General features: G+C 44.5%; 1 protein-coding gene across 10 annotated transcripts in view; it reads left to right on the plus strand.

Moving 5' to 3' along the window:
• The window catches only part of BBS4 (Bardet-Biedl syndrome 4), a 45,386-nt gene that overhangs the window by 11,869 nt on the left and 12,878 nt on the right, over window positions 1-20,639 (plus strand). For 2 of the 10 annotated variants that reach the window (XR_003253913.1, XM_026068338.1), the window contains exons 3-9: window positions 8,138-8,217; window positions 12,482-12,545; window positions 13,377-13,488; window positions 14,083-14,155; window positions 15,717-15,770; window positions 17,643-17,770; window positions 19,625-19,679. Coding sequence is in view for 9 of the 10 variants with exons in the window: in XM_026068338.1 (XP_025924123.1) it covers window positions 8,138-8,217; window positions 12,482-12,545; window positions 13,377-13,488; window positions 14,083-14,155; window positions 15,717-15,770; window positions 17,643-17,770; window positions 19,625-19,679 (566 nt within the window). In the remaining variant the exon portion in view is untranslated. The other 8 variants (XM_026068341.1, XM_026068339.1, XM_026068344.1 and 5 more) reach the window with 8 other exon arrangements.

The following is a 20,639-nucleotide window of genomic DNA, read 5'->3' on the forward strand; positions in this document are numbered from 1 at the left end:
CCGGCACCTTTCTTTCTAGATTAGCTTGAATTTAAGGACAGAAATGGCAGAGACTGTTTGAGACGCTCCTTTTTCTTAGGTTCAGATTACAGCTCTGCCCAGCAGCCAGCGCCGTCAGTGGAAATTGGCTCACGCCGAGGAAGCAGACTTGTGCGTTCGGCTTTCGAGGTAAAGAAAGGCGACCATCCTTTTTAAAATTTGYCTTTTAAAGAGTGTGTTTGTTACTCAATTCCACCCCGGTGCTGTTCGCTCTTTGAATCAAAGAGCCTCATCGGTACGACGCAAAATACGGTGTCTGCGCTTAGGTCCGGGATGCTCCCCATCGCTGGGAAACCCGCCCGGGCTGCTGCGCTGTGAAGTCCCAGGTGGGCGCACGTACACGGTTATTTCTAGATCTTCCCGCTTTACCTCCAAGGGGTTAAACTCAAGGAACGTGTGCTATAAAACATTTATACCAAGWAATCGCTGGAGGTATTTGTCACATACAAATAAAAGCATTTCTACTTGGAGTAACTCAGAAGTTTAAAAGTCTTAAATCAGGCARGCTAGCGCCGTCGGGGATGATAACTCTTTAAGATTTATGCGGCGTATGCTAACAACACAAAATGCCCGTTGTTGCTGGTTTTTCTAGCGTATGAAGCGGATTTGAGCTGCGGTTTTCGGCCCGGAGAGCTCTTCTTTTTAGTTTTGGCGTATTTTCCTGTAGGGGGAGGTGCAGAGTCAGGAATGCTGCCTTTTTGTTTAAACGTGCTCCTGTTCTTCAGCCTCCCTCCAGTTTTCTCTGTGTTACAGTGAAGCTATTAATACATGGTAGTAGGATCACAGCTAGGAATTATGGCTTTCTTGCCAGCGTCAGAATCGTGTATGATGAGCTTTATTAACCCCAGCTGACTGTAAATAACTAGCAACCATACAGGTTTACTGCTTGATTTAAAGGCGTTCCAGCAGCAATTTGCAAAAGCAAAAACAGGGGGAAGGGGATTAAACAGAGAGAAGGGCTACAGCTGCCGGTGGAGAGGGCTGTAAAAAGCTCTCCTTTTTTCCCTGTTGTTTATATGCATTTTTCATGTGTTTGTGTACACAGACACCTGTATTCTCATGTACGTATGCATATATATAGATACGCACACGCAATGAGTGACGTACAGCATAAACGATCTCCTCCGGGTGGTTATATTTGGAGGTTTTTTCCATCGTTATTGAGTTCTGACTACATTATGTCTCCATTTATGCTGTCTTCAGACTCCAGAGATGGATCTGGGTGTGTGAACGACAATGTTCCTATAGTAGCTTTCTTTCAAAGCTGTAACGTATTTGTGGTGTTCCACGCTCCATAAAAGCCTTTGGGTGTCTGAATAAGGAAGAGCATTTCGTGTTAAATTTGTCCGTGYGCCTGCCTAGCTAGGGATTCGTAGAACGCTTCACTGCTATCAAAGCAGTCGGTTGGGTTTAAATCTAGAAATCCTGATATTAGAGCTTAAAAATGCTTTCTGTTCAGTATTCATACTTTATTTGGGAAAATGCAATTCCCTGGCAGCGCTGCATTGCATTATAGTAACTATTTGGGTTTGTGCCTTATTAGTTTAATATTATTTTTATTTAGAAGATGCTCGTTACCTCTGCTTCACTGTTTTTACAAGCGCTCGCTCAATTCCTCGCGTTGGCAGCTTCTGAAGCTCGAGGCAAAAAGGAAACGTGCGCAGCTGGTTTCATCCTCGCCTTTSCCTTCCTATCAATATTTAAGTAAATACGGCTGTGAAAGCAGCAAGCTGCGTTTTGGACTGTAACCACTGCTATGGCCGGTAGTAAACCTTCCCCGAAACCACGGCCCAGTGCCTAAGCAAAGGTAAGATCAGAGTGAGCGAGAGCCTCTGCTTTGCTCYGGGTTTTCCTACCTGTTCGTTTTGTGCAGCGCCCGGGTGCCATGGTGACAAGCGCTGCAGGAGAGGTGGAAATAGTGCTGGGGCCAAGGTCAGATCTGGCTCTTGTTCACCGCTCCACAAGTGGGAATAACTGTAACCCTGGCAATAACCAAGTATCTCAAGGAGAGCGGATTCACAGTTGAGAGGCGCGTTGGGGACGCTGGGGCTGAGGCACGCTCACGTGTTGCCTCTCTAATGTTGTTCCTGTGTGGTTAAGTGGGGCCTCGGGGCCCAAAACCGCTTGGATGGCCTCCTCCAGCAGCAGGTGAGTTGTCATTAGGCCGTTGTTTTCTGCAAAGCCGACGGCCAGGATTAGTTTAAAAGAGGAAATGAATCTCAAAGAGCTGTTTCTGTGTGTTAGAGTGAGCCTTGGACTCTCCGGTGCTGATAACTTGGCTCCCTCTTGGCTTCCCCACACTCCCTCTTTGGTAGGTGTTTTGGGGCCAAGATGTGCTTCGCCAAGTTCTTCTTTGGTGCATTAGTCTGTTGGTCTGTTGGTATTAAAATGCTGTAACAGTGAGAGATTTGGGTCATAGTCTCTGCTTTTTTTGTTAATTTTGAACACGCTTGTGTGTTTGAATGCTTTCTTAAGATTGACTTGTTTTACACCATATAATTTTAAATTAGGATTTGGAAAGGGATAGTTGAGTCAGGATCCAAACTAGGCCTGTCGGATAATCTTACCCACATATATGGTGCCTGCTACGGTGGATCCAGAGCATGGCTCCTGGATGCTGCTGCAGAATAAAAAACCCTTTCTTTTGATTATTTTCCTGAAGTTTTGCTTCCCTTCCCTCCCTTTGTGCTGTATGTTCGGAATGTTTTGGGGTTTTATGGATTTTGATGGCACGGCACGTTCTTCATTCTGCCTTCTTGAGTCTTTTGTGTCTCCGCCTCTCCTCGCGGGTCCTCTGGCCACTCTTGCTCAGGTCACCAGAGGTTGGGTTTCAAAGCTGACCCGGAGGGATGGGGAGCGACCTGGGGCTAAAGCTGTCAAATACCTGGAGGTGGTGGGAGAGCTGGGCGTCGCAGGTGAGGCTCCGGCCGGCCTTTGCTCTGATAAGGCTGACAGCTGGGAATTTGAGATCCTTTTGCGAGACCCCCGTCAGGAGAGCCGTTAGCGGATCTGTGCTTTCCGCGGGAGCAGGGCCGGGGTGCTCCGGGCAGCTGGCAGCGTGCACGATGGGGGACATAAGGCTTTCTGATGGCCACGGCTTTGCYGTTAAGCTGAAGTCCCGTTTGCTCTGGCTGTGCCTACAGCGCACGTGGTCTCCTTGCACCTGGCAGCGTTTTGGGGAGGATGGCTTTTGCTCAAGCAAGCGTTTTTTCCCCCTGAAATTTGATAGGAGCCTTCCAGGCTCCCCCCTACCCCCCCTTACACTCCAACAGCTTCAAAACCCTTTTATTAAATCTAAAAAGCACTGTGCAATAGATCGTTATAATCGCTATAATTACCCAATGTGAAGATACAAGCACAAAATAATTTCCTTGGGAGGTTTTCACAAAAGGGAATACTTCTGATTTATTTTATTTTATTTTATTTTTTTTCCCCAGTCCTTTGAGAAAATCTCTAATAGGATGAATACAGTGAAGAGCGATGATAGGGCAGCAGAGATACAAACCTGATGATCTTACTCCCATTCCGGCGGGGTTTCCACTCCGGTGACTTCCTTAAAGGGCCATTGTCAGAAAGAAAAATCACATTGCTGGAAGCGGGTTGTGCAATCAATCACTGGCCGGCGCAAAAGTGGTGGATCAGATGGATTCCCTTCTGAATTCAATCAAAACACTTCAAAGAAGCGGGCATGTCTCTTGACTGAGGTATTTAATCATATACTTGGTGCCTAGCTCCCTGTCACACTTGCTTAATGAGACTAGACTTTTGTAATCCCAGAAAAGAGAGGCCAAAAGATAATTATGCACGCTCCAGACCCTTCTTACTGCAGATATCAAGTTTTTGGATAATTGCATTTTCTTGGACTGGGCCTTGAGCAGATAGATTCACAGAAAATAATTTGATTTTTGTTTTTTTTCCCCCCCCACTGCTAGAAGGTATGAACCACTAGCTTTTGAAGCGGTGGTGCCTGTATCCCTGCAGATGCTGGATCATTTGTGAGGGGTCTGCAGAAGGTGACAAAACCAAGCAGGTTTTCATATGCTACGCTGCGGTTGCGTAGGAGGAACTTCTGATGGTCCATGCCTCGAGAAAGGTGAAAAATTGCAGTGCAGGCAGCTTGCGAAAACTGATGCATGTGCTCTGCTCCTCCCAGGGAGGCCAAACTCAGCCAGTTCAGGTCCTTTAAGAGAGGGACGAAATGTTTCCTGCCCTTGCTCTGCGGTCAGAGGCTGGAGTAGCTGGGGGTCTGCGTTTCCCTTTGCTTCAGAGCGTGCACAGGACAAGCCCTGCTGCCTGGCTGGGGAGCAAACGTAACGAAGGCAAATGAGAGAAAAGGAAGGATGGCACGGCTTTTGGGGAAAACCGAAATGCAAATTAAAATGGCTGTGGAGGAACGCACGACTTAATTACATTCAGTCTTTTTGCCTCTGAAAAGAATAGAGAGTCCTGTAATAGTCCTTTGCCACCCACACCCCTTTTGGGGGGTCAGAGCAATTCCTGTGTCTCCTGCAGTATGAATTTCTTCACAGTTTCTTTGTCCTTCCTCCCTTCTCTGTCCTCTGAAGGCTCCGCACCAGACTCGGCTCATGATGTTCATGCTGGATTTCTTTGGAGCAGGGGTCAAACTGTTTATGTTTCCTTTCTTGGTGGTCTCCCCAGGTCGATTCTACTTTCTGCTGTGAATTTTTGTGTTTTGTGTGCAGATCACTTGATATCTAAAAATGGGTCTAGATACCTTTTGATAAAGGCATGAAGTATTTTAATCTGCCTGTTTTTACTCTTTTCCAGCCTTGCTGCTAAAACCAATTTGATGTTCATCTTTATTAAAAAAAAAAAAAAAAAAAAAAAAAAAAGGAGGAATGTTTAAAAAAAACCAGCTGATGTTTTCTCGGTCAGGTTTGTTGCTATTTTCAAACCAGTTTTAGGGGAGTAAAAGCTCCAGTGTTTTCTCAATTTAGGATTAGCTCAGTGAATGGCCAGGGAAGCCACACTCGCTTATCTCGGCAGCTGCGTGTGAACGCCGCTCTCCTCTGGGTCGCGCGGTGGTTTTGTTTTCTCTCTGTTTTATCTCCAGACCAGCTCGGTTAGATAACTCTCCTAGGTTTTTGCAGCCTCTGGACCGCAAGGCAGATACTGTCTGTGAAATGTAGATGTCGAGCGAGTGTCCGTCGTCTCCTTTCCTTTCCGTTGCCGCTCGTTTCTCCGCAGCGGGTCACTAATGAGAAGAAATGACAGTGACAGCAAACGCTGCTGTGTCTCGTGCCTGGCTATGCCATAGGCGTTTGAGACGGGCTCTGCTAAACTGATCCGACTTACCCTCAAATCCACTATAAAAATGTGTTTGTTTGCAGATGGCATTATCCTCCTCTTCGGTCTCCGCTGGGTTTTTTTCAAAGCTATAGCGTTTATATGCGGGATCAACTACAGCTCAATACTCTGTTCAGTGTTCATCCTGACATTCAGCGTTTTTGTCCCCAGATTGGGGGAACGTTGCTTGGTTCTTCCTTCCCGGCAGCGTCCTCAGCAGGAGCTTCCATAGCGTAGGAGTGGAATATAGTGTCCCTTCAGTCGCAGAGTCATGAAACACCGCTTTCCTTCCAGAATTATCCAGGAGATCTTCCAGCCACTTGTTGAYGTAGCCCAAAAGGTTCGTGCGTGCTTTAACGCAATTTGGCCTTTCCCATCTTGGCTGAGAACATACGCCAGCCAGCTAGCTCTCTTATATATTTTTTTAAGGTTTAATGGCACTCTTTTTCCTACTTTTCACCTCTCGATAAGACTTGCACTAAAGTTCATATCAGGTTTGAGACCAGGTACATGGATCCATCTGGAAGGTCTTCTGATTCCTCCCAATTTAAAACGACTTTCATTGCTTGTAATGATATAGGATTTTAATATTTTAAGCAGTATTACTAGGCAGCATTGTTTGAATGGCACCAAATTGACAAATTTTGCTATAGYGTTGACTGTAATTGAAATCTTGGTGATCATATAGGATTTACAATGTCTACACTTAAATCCCTGCTTACATGAGAACGTAAGACGAGCTCTAGTGGATCCATCGGTTCAGTATTTTGTATTGGACAGTGGCAGGCGGAGGTAGCAGGCAGAGGGGCATACGAGTTCATGCTGCAGCTCATTTCTAGGATCTGTAATTGCTGTATTTGTTCTAGGAGAAGAAAGTTCTGTCAAATCCTGGCACCCGTAAGAACTTGCACAGGGAAGTCATTATAAATGTGTAAATGAATTAGGTAACCCCCGATGGACTCCAGAACCGTAGCCCTCCAGACTCATGATGAAATAGTGTTTTTTCAATCAATTCATAGCTATTTAGGTAGCGCTTTTAACTCTTCCCTTGCAGTGAAACCATGGAGAAGGTGAAAGGGAAAACAGAATGTCATCAGAAATCAAGTTAATCTGATCTGGGAACACGGATATTAAAATGCTTTAATTGGAGTAGAGCAGAATTTGAGAACATTTGGATCCCGAATCTTTGCATTTCCATGAGTTTAACATATTTGAATTACTTCTTTGTTTGGGTTCAGATTTTTCTGCTTGTTTTGGGGGGAGTAGTTAAACCATCTTTATAAGGTATTTGAACTTACATTGCTGCTGTGTRCACTTAAATCTCAACTCCATCCCAGTATAAATCTGGGTGGGTATTATAGACTACAAAGACAAAATGGCTTTTAAATATTTTTTTTTCAGCTGCGATTTCTTAAAGTAGCTTTRGCACCAGCCAGATGAATTTTAGCTATTTTTAAGCACTCTCATTGATACTGTAGTGGGATAATTGTGGAGAAAAACCTGGCGTGCTTGAGCGATGTGTGTTTGCTACTAGCTGCAGGTGCCATCCTCACGGGATTCAGGTTCAGAGTTCCTAAAAGATGATAATATTTTGCAGCGGTAAGGTCTCCTGCCACGATTCAGCCCTCGCTGCCGCAGAGTTTCATCTTTCTGAGATCCGATCTTGACCTGCGCCGCAGGCTGTCGGCGGAGACTAGGGACCATTTAAAATAATAGCTGGTGTTACGGGTTCCTGGAAGCCAAGCGTGCGCCCGCGTTTCACCGCGAGGCAGCGGGTTGTGGGGGCTGGGAGCGGGCGGCCGGGTGCTGCATCCTAATCGCTGCTCCCGCAACGAGCTTTGCCTCGCTCTGCTTCTGCACTTCTGTCATAATATTGACTTGCAAACATATAGCTTTTTTGCCGGTTGCTATGGTTTCCCCGCGGCTACCGGCAGCTGAACTGTAGAAACGAGTAACGAGCAATACATTTCAAGCCTTAATGAAATGCACAGCAGTGTGTTAAACTTTTAAACCCAACGTGAATATCACCAAGCAACATCCATTCGTGATTTGCCGTAATTACTGCTGCAAGCTCCTTACAGCTGAAATACTGGAGCACAAGTCTTTCTCCTCCACTACATCAAATACATTTTTCTGCCAGTAGCTTCACAGTATCTCAGGCCTGTGATGTTTCATCATCCCTTCACCGTTTCAAAGAACTACGATTGACCTCTTTAAATTATTCACACCTTCCCTTGTGGTTTCAGAAAAGCAACATCTCCAAAATCTCCTCTTGTGTGTAATACCTATCTCCTTCTCTCTCACTCCCAGAAACTTCTTTTAAAGAGGTTTGATTCTTCTGTCCTGGTTACAAAATGTGAATCCAACTCATTTCCCCCAAGCTGCTGCTTGCATATCTGGAAGATCTAATCCCATCAAAGCAGCATTAGTGTTGAATTAAAATGTTTGCGTGGTCAATGTGTTGGTGCTGTTTGCCCCAGTGACTGCACCAGAAGGAACAGATGCCTCAAGTTGTTCAAAGTAGTAGTTTTCTGTTTCCTATTAAGAGGTCTTATTTGGTGTCTCTGTCTCGAGCAATGCATTTTTATCCATCAGTTTGAAATGCCTCCTTGTACAAGGAAGCAGGCACTAATGATACAGCCATTCTCCAGGCTCCAGGCCTGATGAGTGCAATTGCAGTTCTTGAATTAGTTGCATTGTGCTTGGCAGTTTAGAAAATCTGTGCGTGCTGTGCACAGTTTCTCCGCTGACCATTCTGATTTAGTGTGTTCTGCTAATATTTTACATGTAGTGCCGGAGTTACCAATCCTAGAGAGAAAAAACTGGTTGATCTATCTGCTCTACGTTCGCAAAGATTATGACGCCTGTAAGGTAAGAGCTACTTTTGAGACTTGGCTTTAGGAAATATTTTGAGGAAGTTATGAAATGACATACAAACCAGATCTAGCTGTGCTGTGCACCACGTACCTTGACCGTACCGTGATCATCTCCTCTGCGCTGAGCACTGCCAACAGAAGGCTATGGTGTCATTAGAACTTCTCCTTTCCCCAGAAATCTCTGCATGTCCAACACAATGTCCCTAGCTTGAAGTTAGGCTGAGTCCTAACCATGCTTTTTGCTGGCTTCTCTTGGAATAAGGGGACCAAGAGAAGATGCAACTAAAATAAGAGTCAAAACAACTTTAATTTTCTCAAATTCTCAGCAACATTCAGGACTCAAACTTGCAATTCTCTAGAGCTACCAGTGAGCTCTTTATTTCTTTAGAAGTAGAAAAAAATCAAAAGAATTGCAAACCTCTCTTGTTCCAGCTGACAAAATAGGGTCTTCCCAACTGATTGTAACTCAGTTTCATAGTTCAGAGTCTCTCAATGGTGCTACAGAGACGCTATGAAAAACACTTCAGTTGAGTAAAACATTTTTATACCAAGTGTGAGAAAAGGTCTTGGCTTTGCCTGAATGAGATTTGTTCATTTTACACATGATACATTGCACCCTTTGATTTCTCCTGGTTTTGGAGGATACCTTGGAAGTGGTTGTTGATTGGGAGCTGTAATGGTGAGTGAACTAAGGAAGTGGCAAACCTGTTAAACAGTATGTTTTCCTGATAAAACGCACACAAGTTATTAAAGGTGATCTGCCAGTGGGCAGGAGGAGGGGAAGAAGAGTTACCTTCCTGGTTCTGTAATGTGCCAAGAAGATCCAAAAGGATTATTTTCCTTCTGAAACACCAGGTTTGGTCAGGACTTGTCTTGTCTCTCGTTGTTGGAAAATTCCTGGGGCTGCTTAGGAAAGTGGCAGGGCAGAGGAAATTCATTTAGGTCTTTAATTAATGGAGCTGGAGGGTAGTATCCTTAGCAGAGCAATTTCCTCTCAGGTCTTGGTTTAAATAGACATAAACAAAAGTTATAATTAGCAGTCTAAATAGAAAATTGCTTCCATTTTCTGTTGATATGTCTGCATCTCCTCGGTCTCTCATTTTGTGAATTTACTGGTTTTGTGATTAGATGTAGAATCCTGGAGTGCAGAAAAGATACACAGTTCGGGAAAACAGAAGATAACCAAGTGCATGATGTAAAGGGAACATTGACCTCTCCAGGTCTTTATTAGTCACTAAAGGAAGCAGAAAAGGGTTAAAAAAAAAGAAAGCTAGGGAATACAGCTAATACTCTTTTCCTTGGCAGGCCAGCTTTGCAGCAGTAGCTGTCAAGCTTAAAGGCTCTAATAGGCAGCAAAACCTTTCCCCATGGCTCACAAAACTGCCTTTGCAGTGACCTTGGCAGAGTTTGGCACCAGACCCGTAGCTTGTAAAGGACTCCCCCGTCCTTTTGCACAGATGTTATGCAGGTGTGCTCAGAGGCCTGGACTCGTCCCCGGGAAGACAGGATCATAAACATCCCAGGATCCTTCTTCAGTCACTGCGGAGCGGTAGCACGTCTGAAAGGCAGTTCGGAGCTTAGGTGGGCTGAGCTGCCCTCTGCTAGTCTCTGTCTCTCTACTCCCTGATGTTATGCGTGGTCGCAAAGCTAACTTGCATGCCTCCCAGGTGCTTGCCCTTGGCATGTCCGAACGTGCTATTTGGGGGCTAATACCTTCCAAATGAAAGAGGGGTTTCCGCTCTCCCCGATGACTTAAATTTCTGTAAACTCATTGATTTTGGTATAGTTTGGACATTCCTTAAAATCCATCGCTGCTCTTTAAACTTGGCTAAGAAGTGAGTGACCTCAGTTGTGTTGGGCCCCCTTTTCTGCTCCCTGCTTTGGTGTGCCTCTCTCTAACACGGTTTTTAAAAGTTCCCATGTTTATCYGTGATGTAAAAGGCCACGAAAGACCTACTTGCTTATTAACCTTAGCTCCCCCAAGTGAACGGGTTAAATTACAATTTTCACAGTCCTGCTTCCAGGTCTGTTTTGGCGTTGCCAAGCTTTCGACAGACGTTGCTGCTCTTTACGGCAGGAGAACGCTAACGCCGGCTGATTTGGATACCCTGCTACCCGGCAAGAGGCAGGGCACCCCCCCCCCCCCCGAAGCCTGAGGCCGCAACACCCGCTGCCCCCTGGGGTAGGGGTGTGCCGGGAGGGCCAGACCCCGCTAAGCGACGACTGGCACTCGGCTCTAACCGTTTGTCACAACAGAAATCCTCCGCTTCCATTACGCACGAGGAAGGAATTACTAAAATTACCAGATGCTTTTAATTAATTAAAATCACTTATTGTTGTTTGGGTTCCTGCCAGTACATCTAAATTCTGTCAGCAAGTTAAACAAACTTAGGAGGAAAAACTGGGATTCCAGATTTCTCAGCGCAAAGCCTTTTGCTGTGGGATTTTTTAGGGCTTAAAGAATTAATCAGATATCTCTAAAAGATAGCTCTCTGTTGCCCTCTCTTGCTCCGAGAGGCTGATATGGTATAGCTGGAACAATATAGGATATCCGTATTCCAAAGGTTTATTGTTTATGAACGTCTGATGATAACGTCTGCAAAGACTGAACTGTGGACTTGCAGAGGGACTCTAGTTAGGAGACTAACAGATACGGATCCAAGGGGAAGAGCAGCCTAGAGTTGTTCTTCCTTTTCCTTCCTCCGTTTAGTTTTCTTCTCGTGAGCGAGGATGCTCAGTGATGACTCTCCTTGCCATCACCCTGCGTTCCTTCCACCTGCTGTGTTTTAGGGTCAGTTTTCCTCCTTGTTTTCAGGTCCTTTCGTTTGCGTTCGGCTTGGAGGCAGGGGATACAGAGGACATACAAGTCGGAGGAGCGCCAGGTTATCGCTAGCCTGGAAGAACGCCTTCGTGTGCCCCCTCTGTCTCTGTTGAGCACAGGGGGAATCTCGGAGGAAGCAGAGATGATGTGCTTGATTCTTAGTCACAGTCCGCAGCCCCCCGAAGGTCCCTCTTTTTGACTGGTTTTATGATTTCACATCATGCGWGACTATGGAATATAGCCAGACTGCCCCCAGCACCCCAAACTGCCAGCTGCATGAGCGCAGCCAGCAAGAATTTCCATTCGCATCGTTCTTTTTCGTTCCCTTTCCCCGTACGCATCGTTTGTGCGTCGTGCTTTCCTTGACTCAGCTGCAGTTGCTCCGATTCAATTTATTTCTCCACAAAGGGCCTAGAGTAGATGTCCTTATCAGCACAGGATGCTTCCATAGATTCCTTGTGGCATTTTCCCCAGGTAATATCTAATTATCTTTGGTAATAGGAATGAACAGCAAAATACTAAAAGGGCTCTGGTATTCCTGGCCCGGTGCCCTTCACAAACCGTGATGAGTTTGCACTGTTACGTTCACCATTGCAGTTGTCCCATCCCCAGTCCAGTGCCTCTGTTATATGTGGGATTTATTTGTTTTTTCAGGCTTGACGTATTTTGTGAACTGGGCACTAAACGTGTATTTCATTCTGATCCATGCTCCCCTATCGTGGAAATATCCTCCCCTACCTTGGAGAGGCAATGAAAATATTCCTTTTTGAAAGAAGAGGGAAGAGGACATTTATGTTCCTCTGCCATTGCTAGGAACCAGAGCTGGTCACGTTATGGCAAAAACGTCATGTACTTAGTTGAGAAGTTGAAATCTGTAAATGAGTAAAATCTATTAATTCACACATATCTATACACCTGAAACTAGATCTCTTCTATTACCTTTGTTAAACTATTAAAAGTTTTACCACTTTTATAGAACTTTAATATAGTATATCGCAAAAACTAGCTACAAATTCTATATTAATATTGACTTTTCCGAGCACAAATTCTGGTTACATGAATGTCCTATTTGTCATGTCCCATGTGATACCATCTTTACTAGTCACATGAGGAAGAGCTTTGTCCATTAACATGTTGTAAGATGTTTGAATTCAGGTTGTTTTAGGGTGCTCTGCCCCGAGCATAGACACAGTACAGCTATATGTAGTAAAAAAAACACAAAAAATTCTGCAGAGCAATGTTGCAAAAGGCATTTGGTCAGTCAGAGATCAATTTTTCTTCCATAGGGATCACCCGTATTGAAATATCAGAGGGTTTTGTATTTTTCTGAAAACTGCCATGCTGCAGTTTAGTATGGGGGTAACAGTCCAGCAGCTAATTGGCGTTTTAGTGCCAAAAATTGCATTTGGTTTGTATTCTTTCTACTTCATCGTTTCAGGCGCTCATCAAAGAGCAACTCCAGGAGTCTCATGGAATGTGCGAATATGCAGTGTACGTTCAAGGTACGTTCGTGCGGCGTCTGAAAGTTGTTTGGGGGGTTTTGGCTACACCAAGTTCTTTCTGGTTTAAGACACRGTGAGCAATAAGGAGGGGGAACGACTGAAGGAAAAGGGTATAAAATGCATACGTAAAAAATACATTTTTGACATTTTTCTACTTGCTATGTCGAGTTTTGAAATTGAGGATTATCTCAGGGATATACAAATTAGATTTTCTGTTTTCTCTTTATTGATGAGTTTGTCTTCGGTTCGCCCTCAGACTAGGGACTCTTGGCCTTTCATGTGCTCATGTTTGATCAGATTGTGTTTGCATGCCGTGAAATGAGTTAGATGCTTGTTTTCTGTTAGAGCTGCATGCCTTAGGTGACACTTACCTTACTGCTGGCTTTACGAAGGTCTTCCTCTTCCTGTCCTGCCTCCATCCTCTCAAAGCAGTCCCCCAAAACCTGGCCTTGCAATTCAGTGTCGCATGTCATGGCAGCAGATTGCAGGGGTGAGGGACAGCTGAGGTTTGTTGGCTGAGGACATCTTGCAGCCTGTAAGGTTTGGGGGCAGGGGGAGAAACCCAGGCCGTATCTTAACAAACAGTTGGCCAAGGTTTAAGGCTGCCTTTCTTCTAAAGAGCAGAAAATTTCCAAGCAAGCTTTACAAGTGCTTTACGTGCTTTTTCATTCTGCCCTCAGACAGAGTCTGCCTGAGGTTGCTGCAGAGGGGGAAAGACCAAATGAGCCTTGTTACAATGTATTTGTACTTCCTGTTCTGTCCCTGCTGTCAGAAAGGCACATTTTTCCTACAGATAATGGACTAATTTGCCTGATATATGTTGTCTTACAGCTCTGATATTTCGCTTGGAGGGGAAAATTCAAGAATCTCTTGAACTTTTTCAGACATGTTCCATTCTGAACCCCCGAAGCGCCGACAACCTCAAGCAGGTGGCACGATCGCTGTGAGTGGTGTTTTATTGCTTCTCTTTGATGTGGCACCCAGGACCTTCCGTGTTTTGTTTTTCTCCCAGGCATCGAGTGAAATCCCAGGCTGCTTAATTCTGAGCACGCTTCCTTCTTATCAACACTTGAGTTGGTTTCCAGAAGCGTGGGACAGCCTTAAAAGCAGAATCTCTGTTATCTGCCTAGCTGCTATTGTGGTATTTTTTCTTTGTGTTTCAAGCACACCAATTCCTAGCTCCAGAGCTGAGGGTGCTGACTTGAGCTGTGTGAGTGGCCTTACTGGCTTCTTGCCACCTCTTGAGTGTCCGGTTTGCTATTGATCCCCTGGCTCTTTCCTTTGAGACAAAGGCAGGCTACAGAGACTGCGGGTTCATTCCTTACATCCCCAGTACTGTAAGGGAATGCCTCACGTCTCTCAGGTTTGATGACCTTGGTGCTGGCTGGCATGTTACTTGGATCGTAAACTTCTCAGGGTTTCTCGTGCAGGTCTCTGGAGAACTAGCAGATAGCATCATTTCTTACTGGCAAAGGGGGTAGTGGTTGCACAGCAGGTTTTCAAAGCAGGAAAAAAAAAATCTGAAATACTTTCACAGGTTTCTTCTGGGGAAGCACAAGGCAGCCATTGAAGTGTACAATGAAGCAGCTAAGCTCAACGAAAAGGACTGGGTAAGTGTGTCAGTAAGTTGCGGATTATCGTAGTATGCAGATGTTTCTTTACAGCCTTAAGAAGATGCTGCAGACTTGTTCCAAGCAGAGGTGAGCTCACGCTGCCTGCAGCCTGAGCAGAGTGGGAGCTGCAAGGCTGAGAAGCAGAGCTTTTTAGCGCAGGTCACTAACAGTGATGAGGCTCTGCAAGCTTCCGGTTTAGATCACAGGCACAGGGCATCATTTCTACCTGCAGAAGCCCCCTCCTTGTCTTGGGGCACAAACATAGACCCATGCGACATGTCTGAGCTTTGCAGAGTATTGCCGTTAGCATAGCCATATATAGTACACAGAGCTAGATTTCATTAAGGAAGGTATGGTAGGCCACTCTCTCTTTGGAAACCCTCAGTTGTCATTAAAACTTGCTTGAGTAATCAGGAATCCTTTGGTAATGCAAAACACCATTGAAAAAGATTGCCTTCAAATTAGCTGAAAAGGTTGTACCTGTTTTGGCAAAATACAGCCTGATAGCTGTAGGAGCAATAATGAAATTAGCTCTTCCAAATAATAATTAAAAAGTGAAGGAAGAGCACTGCAAAAGGAAAAGCTGGTGAGAAGAGAGAGGACATGGCTTGCAGTTTGTGAACACCCTTCCAGATGTGACTGTTTTGTGTGCAGAAGTGTTGTTTCTAAGACGGACTTGCCACATATGATCTCGTGCAGGGTGTCCTGGTCACCTGCAAGCTTACACAGAGAATAACGGCCTCATTCCCTAAGACAGCGGCCACCCCCTTCTTTAGCTGTGGTTTTGGTACTCAGTATGTCTAAAAATCAGACTGAATACAAGAAATAGGAGAGTTTCCTTTTAAAGGCCAAGGCTGTCTAAACTGGTGAAGCAGTGAAACTTTTACCAGAATAGAAACAAGAAAGTAGTGAGCCTTGCATTTCTACTCCCCCAAATGTAGCAGGGTGAAGAAGGTGGCACGTAGCTTGTCTATTAAACTCTTGGCAATGAGTTAGAGGTGTGATTTGTTCCCAACAGTGTCACAAGAGTGTTTAGGATGCCAAAATGATTTTCCTACTGTGTTGCAAGCATGTTTAGGATGCCATAGGGATATCCGCCCTTTTGGTGCTCAGCTTCTATTTTGGAAAGCTAGACACATTTTTCAAATTGTGTCCGGCTGGGTGCAGTATTGCGCATATCTGGTCTACCTACAGAGAGCCACCCATAAGGGCAACTTGTGTCAGCTTCAGAGATCTCACTGGGAATCAAACTGGAACATCTCAGCAAAGAAACCCATCTTTGCTCCTTGCTCTCCTAAAAGACCATCCTTGTTTCTCTGCTTTTGTCTCAGTGGCCTGCAGTCTTTTCCTGTGCAATGAGGCTGTAGGTTCCTGAAGTGCCTTGCATTTATAGAGCTATTTGAGTTACAAAGCAAGAAGGGTGTGGGCAGGCACAGAGGTGTCCCATGCAGGTCTGTGGTGGCCATTACTTGTCTTTGCAGGTTACCCAGCACGTACCTCAAACCTCATGCTGATTTGGATTTTTTTTGGTTTGTTCGTTTGTTTTTTGTGCATACAGGAGATCAGCCACAACCTGGGTGTGTGCTACATGTACCTGAAACATTTCAACAAGGTAACACAATGCTCGTCTCATCTACCTGACAAGTGGGAAGTGAGGTTCCCAGAATTTTCACTCTTTCTGGTAGTGGATCAGTTGCAGTGAGAGGTATCACGAAAATTTTGTGCGTCAGTGTTCGTTTCTGGGAGTGAACGTCTGTGAGCTGTGCCTGTTTTCATTTGCGTATTGAATTACTTTGAGTCGGTGGGAAGTCAGTGAGTTGGATAAGAATGAAGCTGAGGTTAGCCTTATTGCAGGCCAGGCGGCTTCTTTGACCTAGGATTTTCAGAAAGCATTTCTATTTTTAAAGTGAATGTTGGGGAAACCTCGAAGAGCCACCTCAAACTAGACAGAAAAACCAGCTGTGCTCCAACAAGAGCTGCTTCTGTTTTGGAGCCTTTTAAAACTAAAACCGTATCCATTGCTGGTTTTGTGAGGACCAGCAATCTGTAGAGCATGCCAGTTCCATCTTCTCGAAGCAGCCGAAGTTTGACAATTAAGACCTAAACTTTGCTCCAGCATGTAAACTGCTTGAACTGCTGTACCTTGTGCAGAGAGTTTCTTGGGTGCCGGTACGCGTGACACTGTTGATGCTTCCTAGGGAATACAGAACTTCTGGGAAACTTGCAATGGAGTTTTGGTGCCTGTTCTAAGTGTGCCATTCCCAGCTCTTCGCTTAACCCTTCCTAGGCACTCGTGATGAGCACTGAGTGGTCTCTTGTCGTGTGGGGTTACTTAATAAGAGAAAAATCAGCATTTAGAAAAACTTCATTCCCAATTTGGCCCCTTTGCTCCCTGCTACTAGAACAGCAGGAATTCCTTTACAAGGAGGTCTTTGGAGGAGAAAATGAAACAAAAAATATCCCTTCTGCCTGAGATAAGGGTGACAGTCTTCCTAAAACCACTGTTTTGAATTGACCTGAGCGTTACATCGGCCACCTAAATTCTAGTCTTTAGGGACCTCTATGGCTGTTGAATTCCTTCTCAGATATATTGCTGTTTCTGGTGGAATATTGTGGTCCCTGCATCGAACCCCTGCTGCATTCCCAGTTAGAGGCATCACTGTAAAGCAAGAAGCTCTGGAGTACACAGGTTCATACTTGGGGTTTATCATATGCACTAACATCTTCCGTACTGGGACCTCCTAATTTCTTGGCTGTCCCACAGGTCTGAGATATAGTGGTCACACTGGGCAGAAGTACATGCTGAATACTTTCATGAGGACCTCTACAATACAAGGAAGCTCATGGAGATGATTTTGGCTTATTAGTAGTTGCTGATTGATAGCAAATACTCAGTATTGCAGAATTCCTTTCCTGTGTCAGCATTTCTCTTTCTAATATACTGTGTATTCAGAAACAGCGCATATTTTCTACTGTCCTGCTGGCTGGGCCTGGGGTAGTGAGAGGAAGACATGCTTGAAAGTATCTCCTGTTGGAGGGGATTAGTGTGTGCCTGACAAGAGCTGATTCATTCCTCTTGTTTACTTGGCAGTCCCTGCTTGTTGCTGGAATAAGCATTTTAGAAAGAAATGAACTGTGGTGTACCTATTAACCCAACAAATCTGGAGCAGCCCTCAAACCAAACTAACTCAAATGCAGGAAGAGGCAGGCCTGTGCTCCTCTCTTCCTTGGCAGATCATTGCCTCTCCCTTGGCTTGAAGCATTCAGCTTTGCATTCTTCTGCCCCTAAAAGCACATGGCTCCTGATGCAGAACTTCTTTTGACAATTAGGCTGGGCTTTTCTAGCAAAATTCTCCGAGCTCAGTGGGTTAGCTGTTCCCTTTTGCTACATGCTAGCTGCCAGGGACTGCTCTTAGGCTGTTGCTTCACTAAGAGCTCTGTAATCCCTCATTTTTTCTTTTGTTCTCTGTGGTTGTGTGTTTAGGCACAAGACCAGCTCAACAGTGCCCTGGAGCTCAACAGACATGACCTGACTTACATGATGCTGGGGAAAATTCACCTATTGGAAGGGGAGACGGATAAAGCCCTCGAAGTCTATAAGAAGGCAGTAGAGTAAGATTATATCCTTTTTCCTATCTGTCCATGTCCCAGCCTATGCCAGGAGAAATTTGATTGGTGTCCCAGATCTGGATTGAAGACAGAAATGCATGATTAAAAAGCTAATGGTAATTATAGTGTCTCGGTGCAAATTTGGCACTTTCAAGCTCTTTGGCTGTCTCTGCTCTCAGCTGTAGTCCTCCTCCTGCTGACAATGTGTCAGGGAAGAAGGTGGCTGTTGGAAGGTCTGCCAAGAAAAAGTGGAAAGCAAATGGATGGAGACGCCTGGGAGCAAACATATCCAAAACTGACTTTTAAATCCCGGAGGTTTGTCGACCAAAAAGATCTAACCCTGAACGTCTGTCAAAAATCAGTTGCTGGGTTTCATATACTGTTTTCACTTGGAGTRATTTATATCCGAAAGAGTGGGAGTAGGCAGAGTAGAGATGGGCTGGTGTGCTGTGAGAGTCTCCCAGGCAGTCACTGTTTCTCAGTCCTGATCTCTCTTGTTTTAGGGCATTTCTGAGCATAGATTGACATCCGACTTATCAGTGGTTTTAAAAAGTGTTTTTTTAATGTGGAGAAACGCTAAAGAAAAGCACGATGTCCCTAACAGCATGGTTGCCAGAAGCCAGTGGAAGATGTACAATTTGTACTCGCCCTTTTCACATACTTTTTCCTTAAATATCTGCCTTTGGCTGCTGTCTGACAGTATATTGGGTTGATCTAGAATGCTTATTATGTAATTAATCCTTGCCAAGCATTTTACCGTGTTTATATTTCTTATCTCGGTGCGCCGCTTCTCTGCCTTCTTCCTTCCTTCTGCTTTTTTTCCCCTCATCTGACTATTGCATTTTGTCTGCTGTTACCAGCTCTGGGATAGTCTGTCACTACTGCCTGTTTCTATAACACCAGCCACAGGGAGGTTTTGTTCTGGTTAAGATTTAAAGGTGCCTGTGTGATTATAAATATGAGACTGCTTAAGACTTGACAGCTCAGTTAGCTGCAGTGACTTGAAAACTCAGTCCTCTTAAGGTGACTGAGGCCATGAACGTGCAGTGTCCCTTTCTGCTTTTTTTTTTTTTTTGGTTTTGTTTTGTTTTGTTTTGTTTCATCCTGTTTATGTCTTTGTTCAAAAGCTAGTGGGAATGGGGATGCTTTTATGAGTATTCACCACATTGCTGTGTGCACCCCCAATTAGCAGTGAAGGTTTCGGAGTTGCATACTCTAACCGAAAACACTCGGAACATATTTTTTCAGCCTTGCAGCACTGAACGGAGCGGTGCGTATCGCCAGGGATACATTTATTGCCAGGGTAGTGCCCGTCTGGGGGCTACCGGTGCACAACAGGGCCATGGTGAGCACGGCGCAGCTGCTTCGTGAAACCACGTTTGTTATCTTTTTATTGCTCTAGTGAGTTAAAAGGCTGACAATAAGTATGTGTAGGATCCATCAGAAATGCTGAGGATTGCCTGTCGTATTTGGCTCAAGAGGCTTGGGATGGTTTATGATGGGAATACCAAGTTCTGGTTCCAGGTCTCCGATGCAGACTCACTGTGAATCCTAGGAAACTGTGTTGTCTTTTTGCACCTCCATTTGCTTATGCTGTAAGATCTACTTCACAGAACTATCGTGACTTTTCTTGCATCAAGAGAGCATTTGAGAGCTTAGATGTAGGAGGGAAGTCCCCATGATGACAACTGTTCTAATATTTGGGTTTAATAATAATGAATTAAATTAAATAATTAATATTTAATGACATCCTGGGGTGATACTAGTATAATGTAGGATAATAATTCCATGTTCTGCACTGTACCTTGTCCTAGAAGGGCCAATAAGCAATGCAGCTCTTTGACTTTTGTATTACAGATTTTCTCCAGAGAACACAGAGCTCCTTACAACTTTGGGGTTACTCTACTTGCAGGTACTGAAAACTGTTAGCTATTACATGAACTTACTTATTTTCAAAATGATCTAGGTTTTATTATAGAGTTAATTTCTATTCATCTTTGTATGAGTTTCACACATTTCTCTAAAGGCCATGCTTGACGTGACAGAACATGCTTTTCTGTATCTTCTTTTTTCCTTTTACTGCTAAAAGGAAGTTGATTCCCTGGAACTGAGCCAGAGCAGGAATTCTGTTTGGTAGCTGCCCTAATTGTGTTACCGATCCTCCAGGTACAATAACACATGACTAGTCATTACCTTGCTCCTCTAGCAGGAGCCTAGCAAGTTGTTCTCCTAAAAGCAGCCATGAAATTGTTAGTGCTAACACACCTTAAAAGAAAATCAAGAATGATTTAAATAACAAAAGAATGTTAATCACTCTGGTCTGTGAAGTGTATGGGAAGGACCCTCTGTTTATTCGAAAAGTAAGCTTCCTGGAAGACATTGCTTTCCTCTGGAGATAGGGAAGCTGAGTAAGAGACCTGAAGGTCTTCAGGTGGATATGTGGGGATTTAGAAGGGAGTCTGACATGGGAAGGGGATCTGTAAGATAGAAGTAGTGTGAGTGTAACATTCCCGATGTGAATTTAGCCCCCAGTTCTCCATGCTGTGACTTGCATGTTCTGTTTGTCGTGTCTCTGGATACATACCCACTCTTGGAAGTTGAAAAAGGCTTTCACAGTCTTTCCCCTCACTATTAATTACAGAAGGCACTGGACACTGATGCATTAGTATAATTGCTGGAGTGAAAAATCAACTTTTCATGAATTTCTATGACCAAGAGAAGACACCAGTAGCCACAATTTTATCCTGGTCAGACCGGTACAATACTGGCACAACTCCATTGAAAACAATAAGATTTAAGTGATTCTAAGTAGTTGCATGCTTACATATGTGCATAATCCTGCCCACTAACATTTGCAGGCCATTAGAAGACA

The sequence above is a fragment of the Apteryx rowi genome, unplaced genomic scaffold, assembly GCF_003343035.1.
Source record: "Apteryx rowi isolate R43461 unplaced genomic scaffold, aptRow1 scaffold_27, whole genome shotgun sequence".
Taxonomy (NCBI): domain Eukaryota; kingdom Metazoa; phylum Chordata; class Aves; order Apterygiformes; family Apterygidae; genus Apteryx; species Apteryx rowi.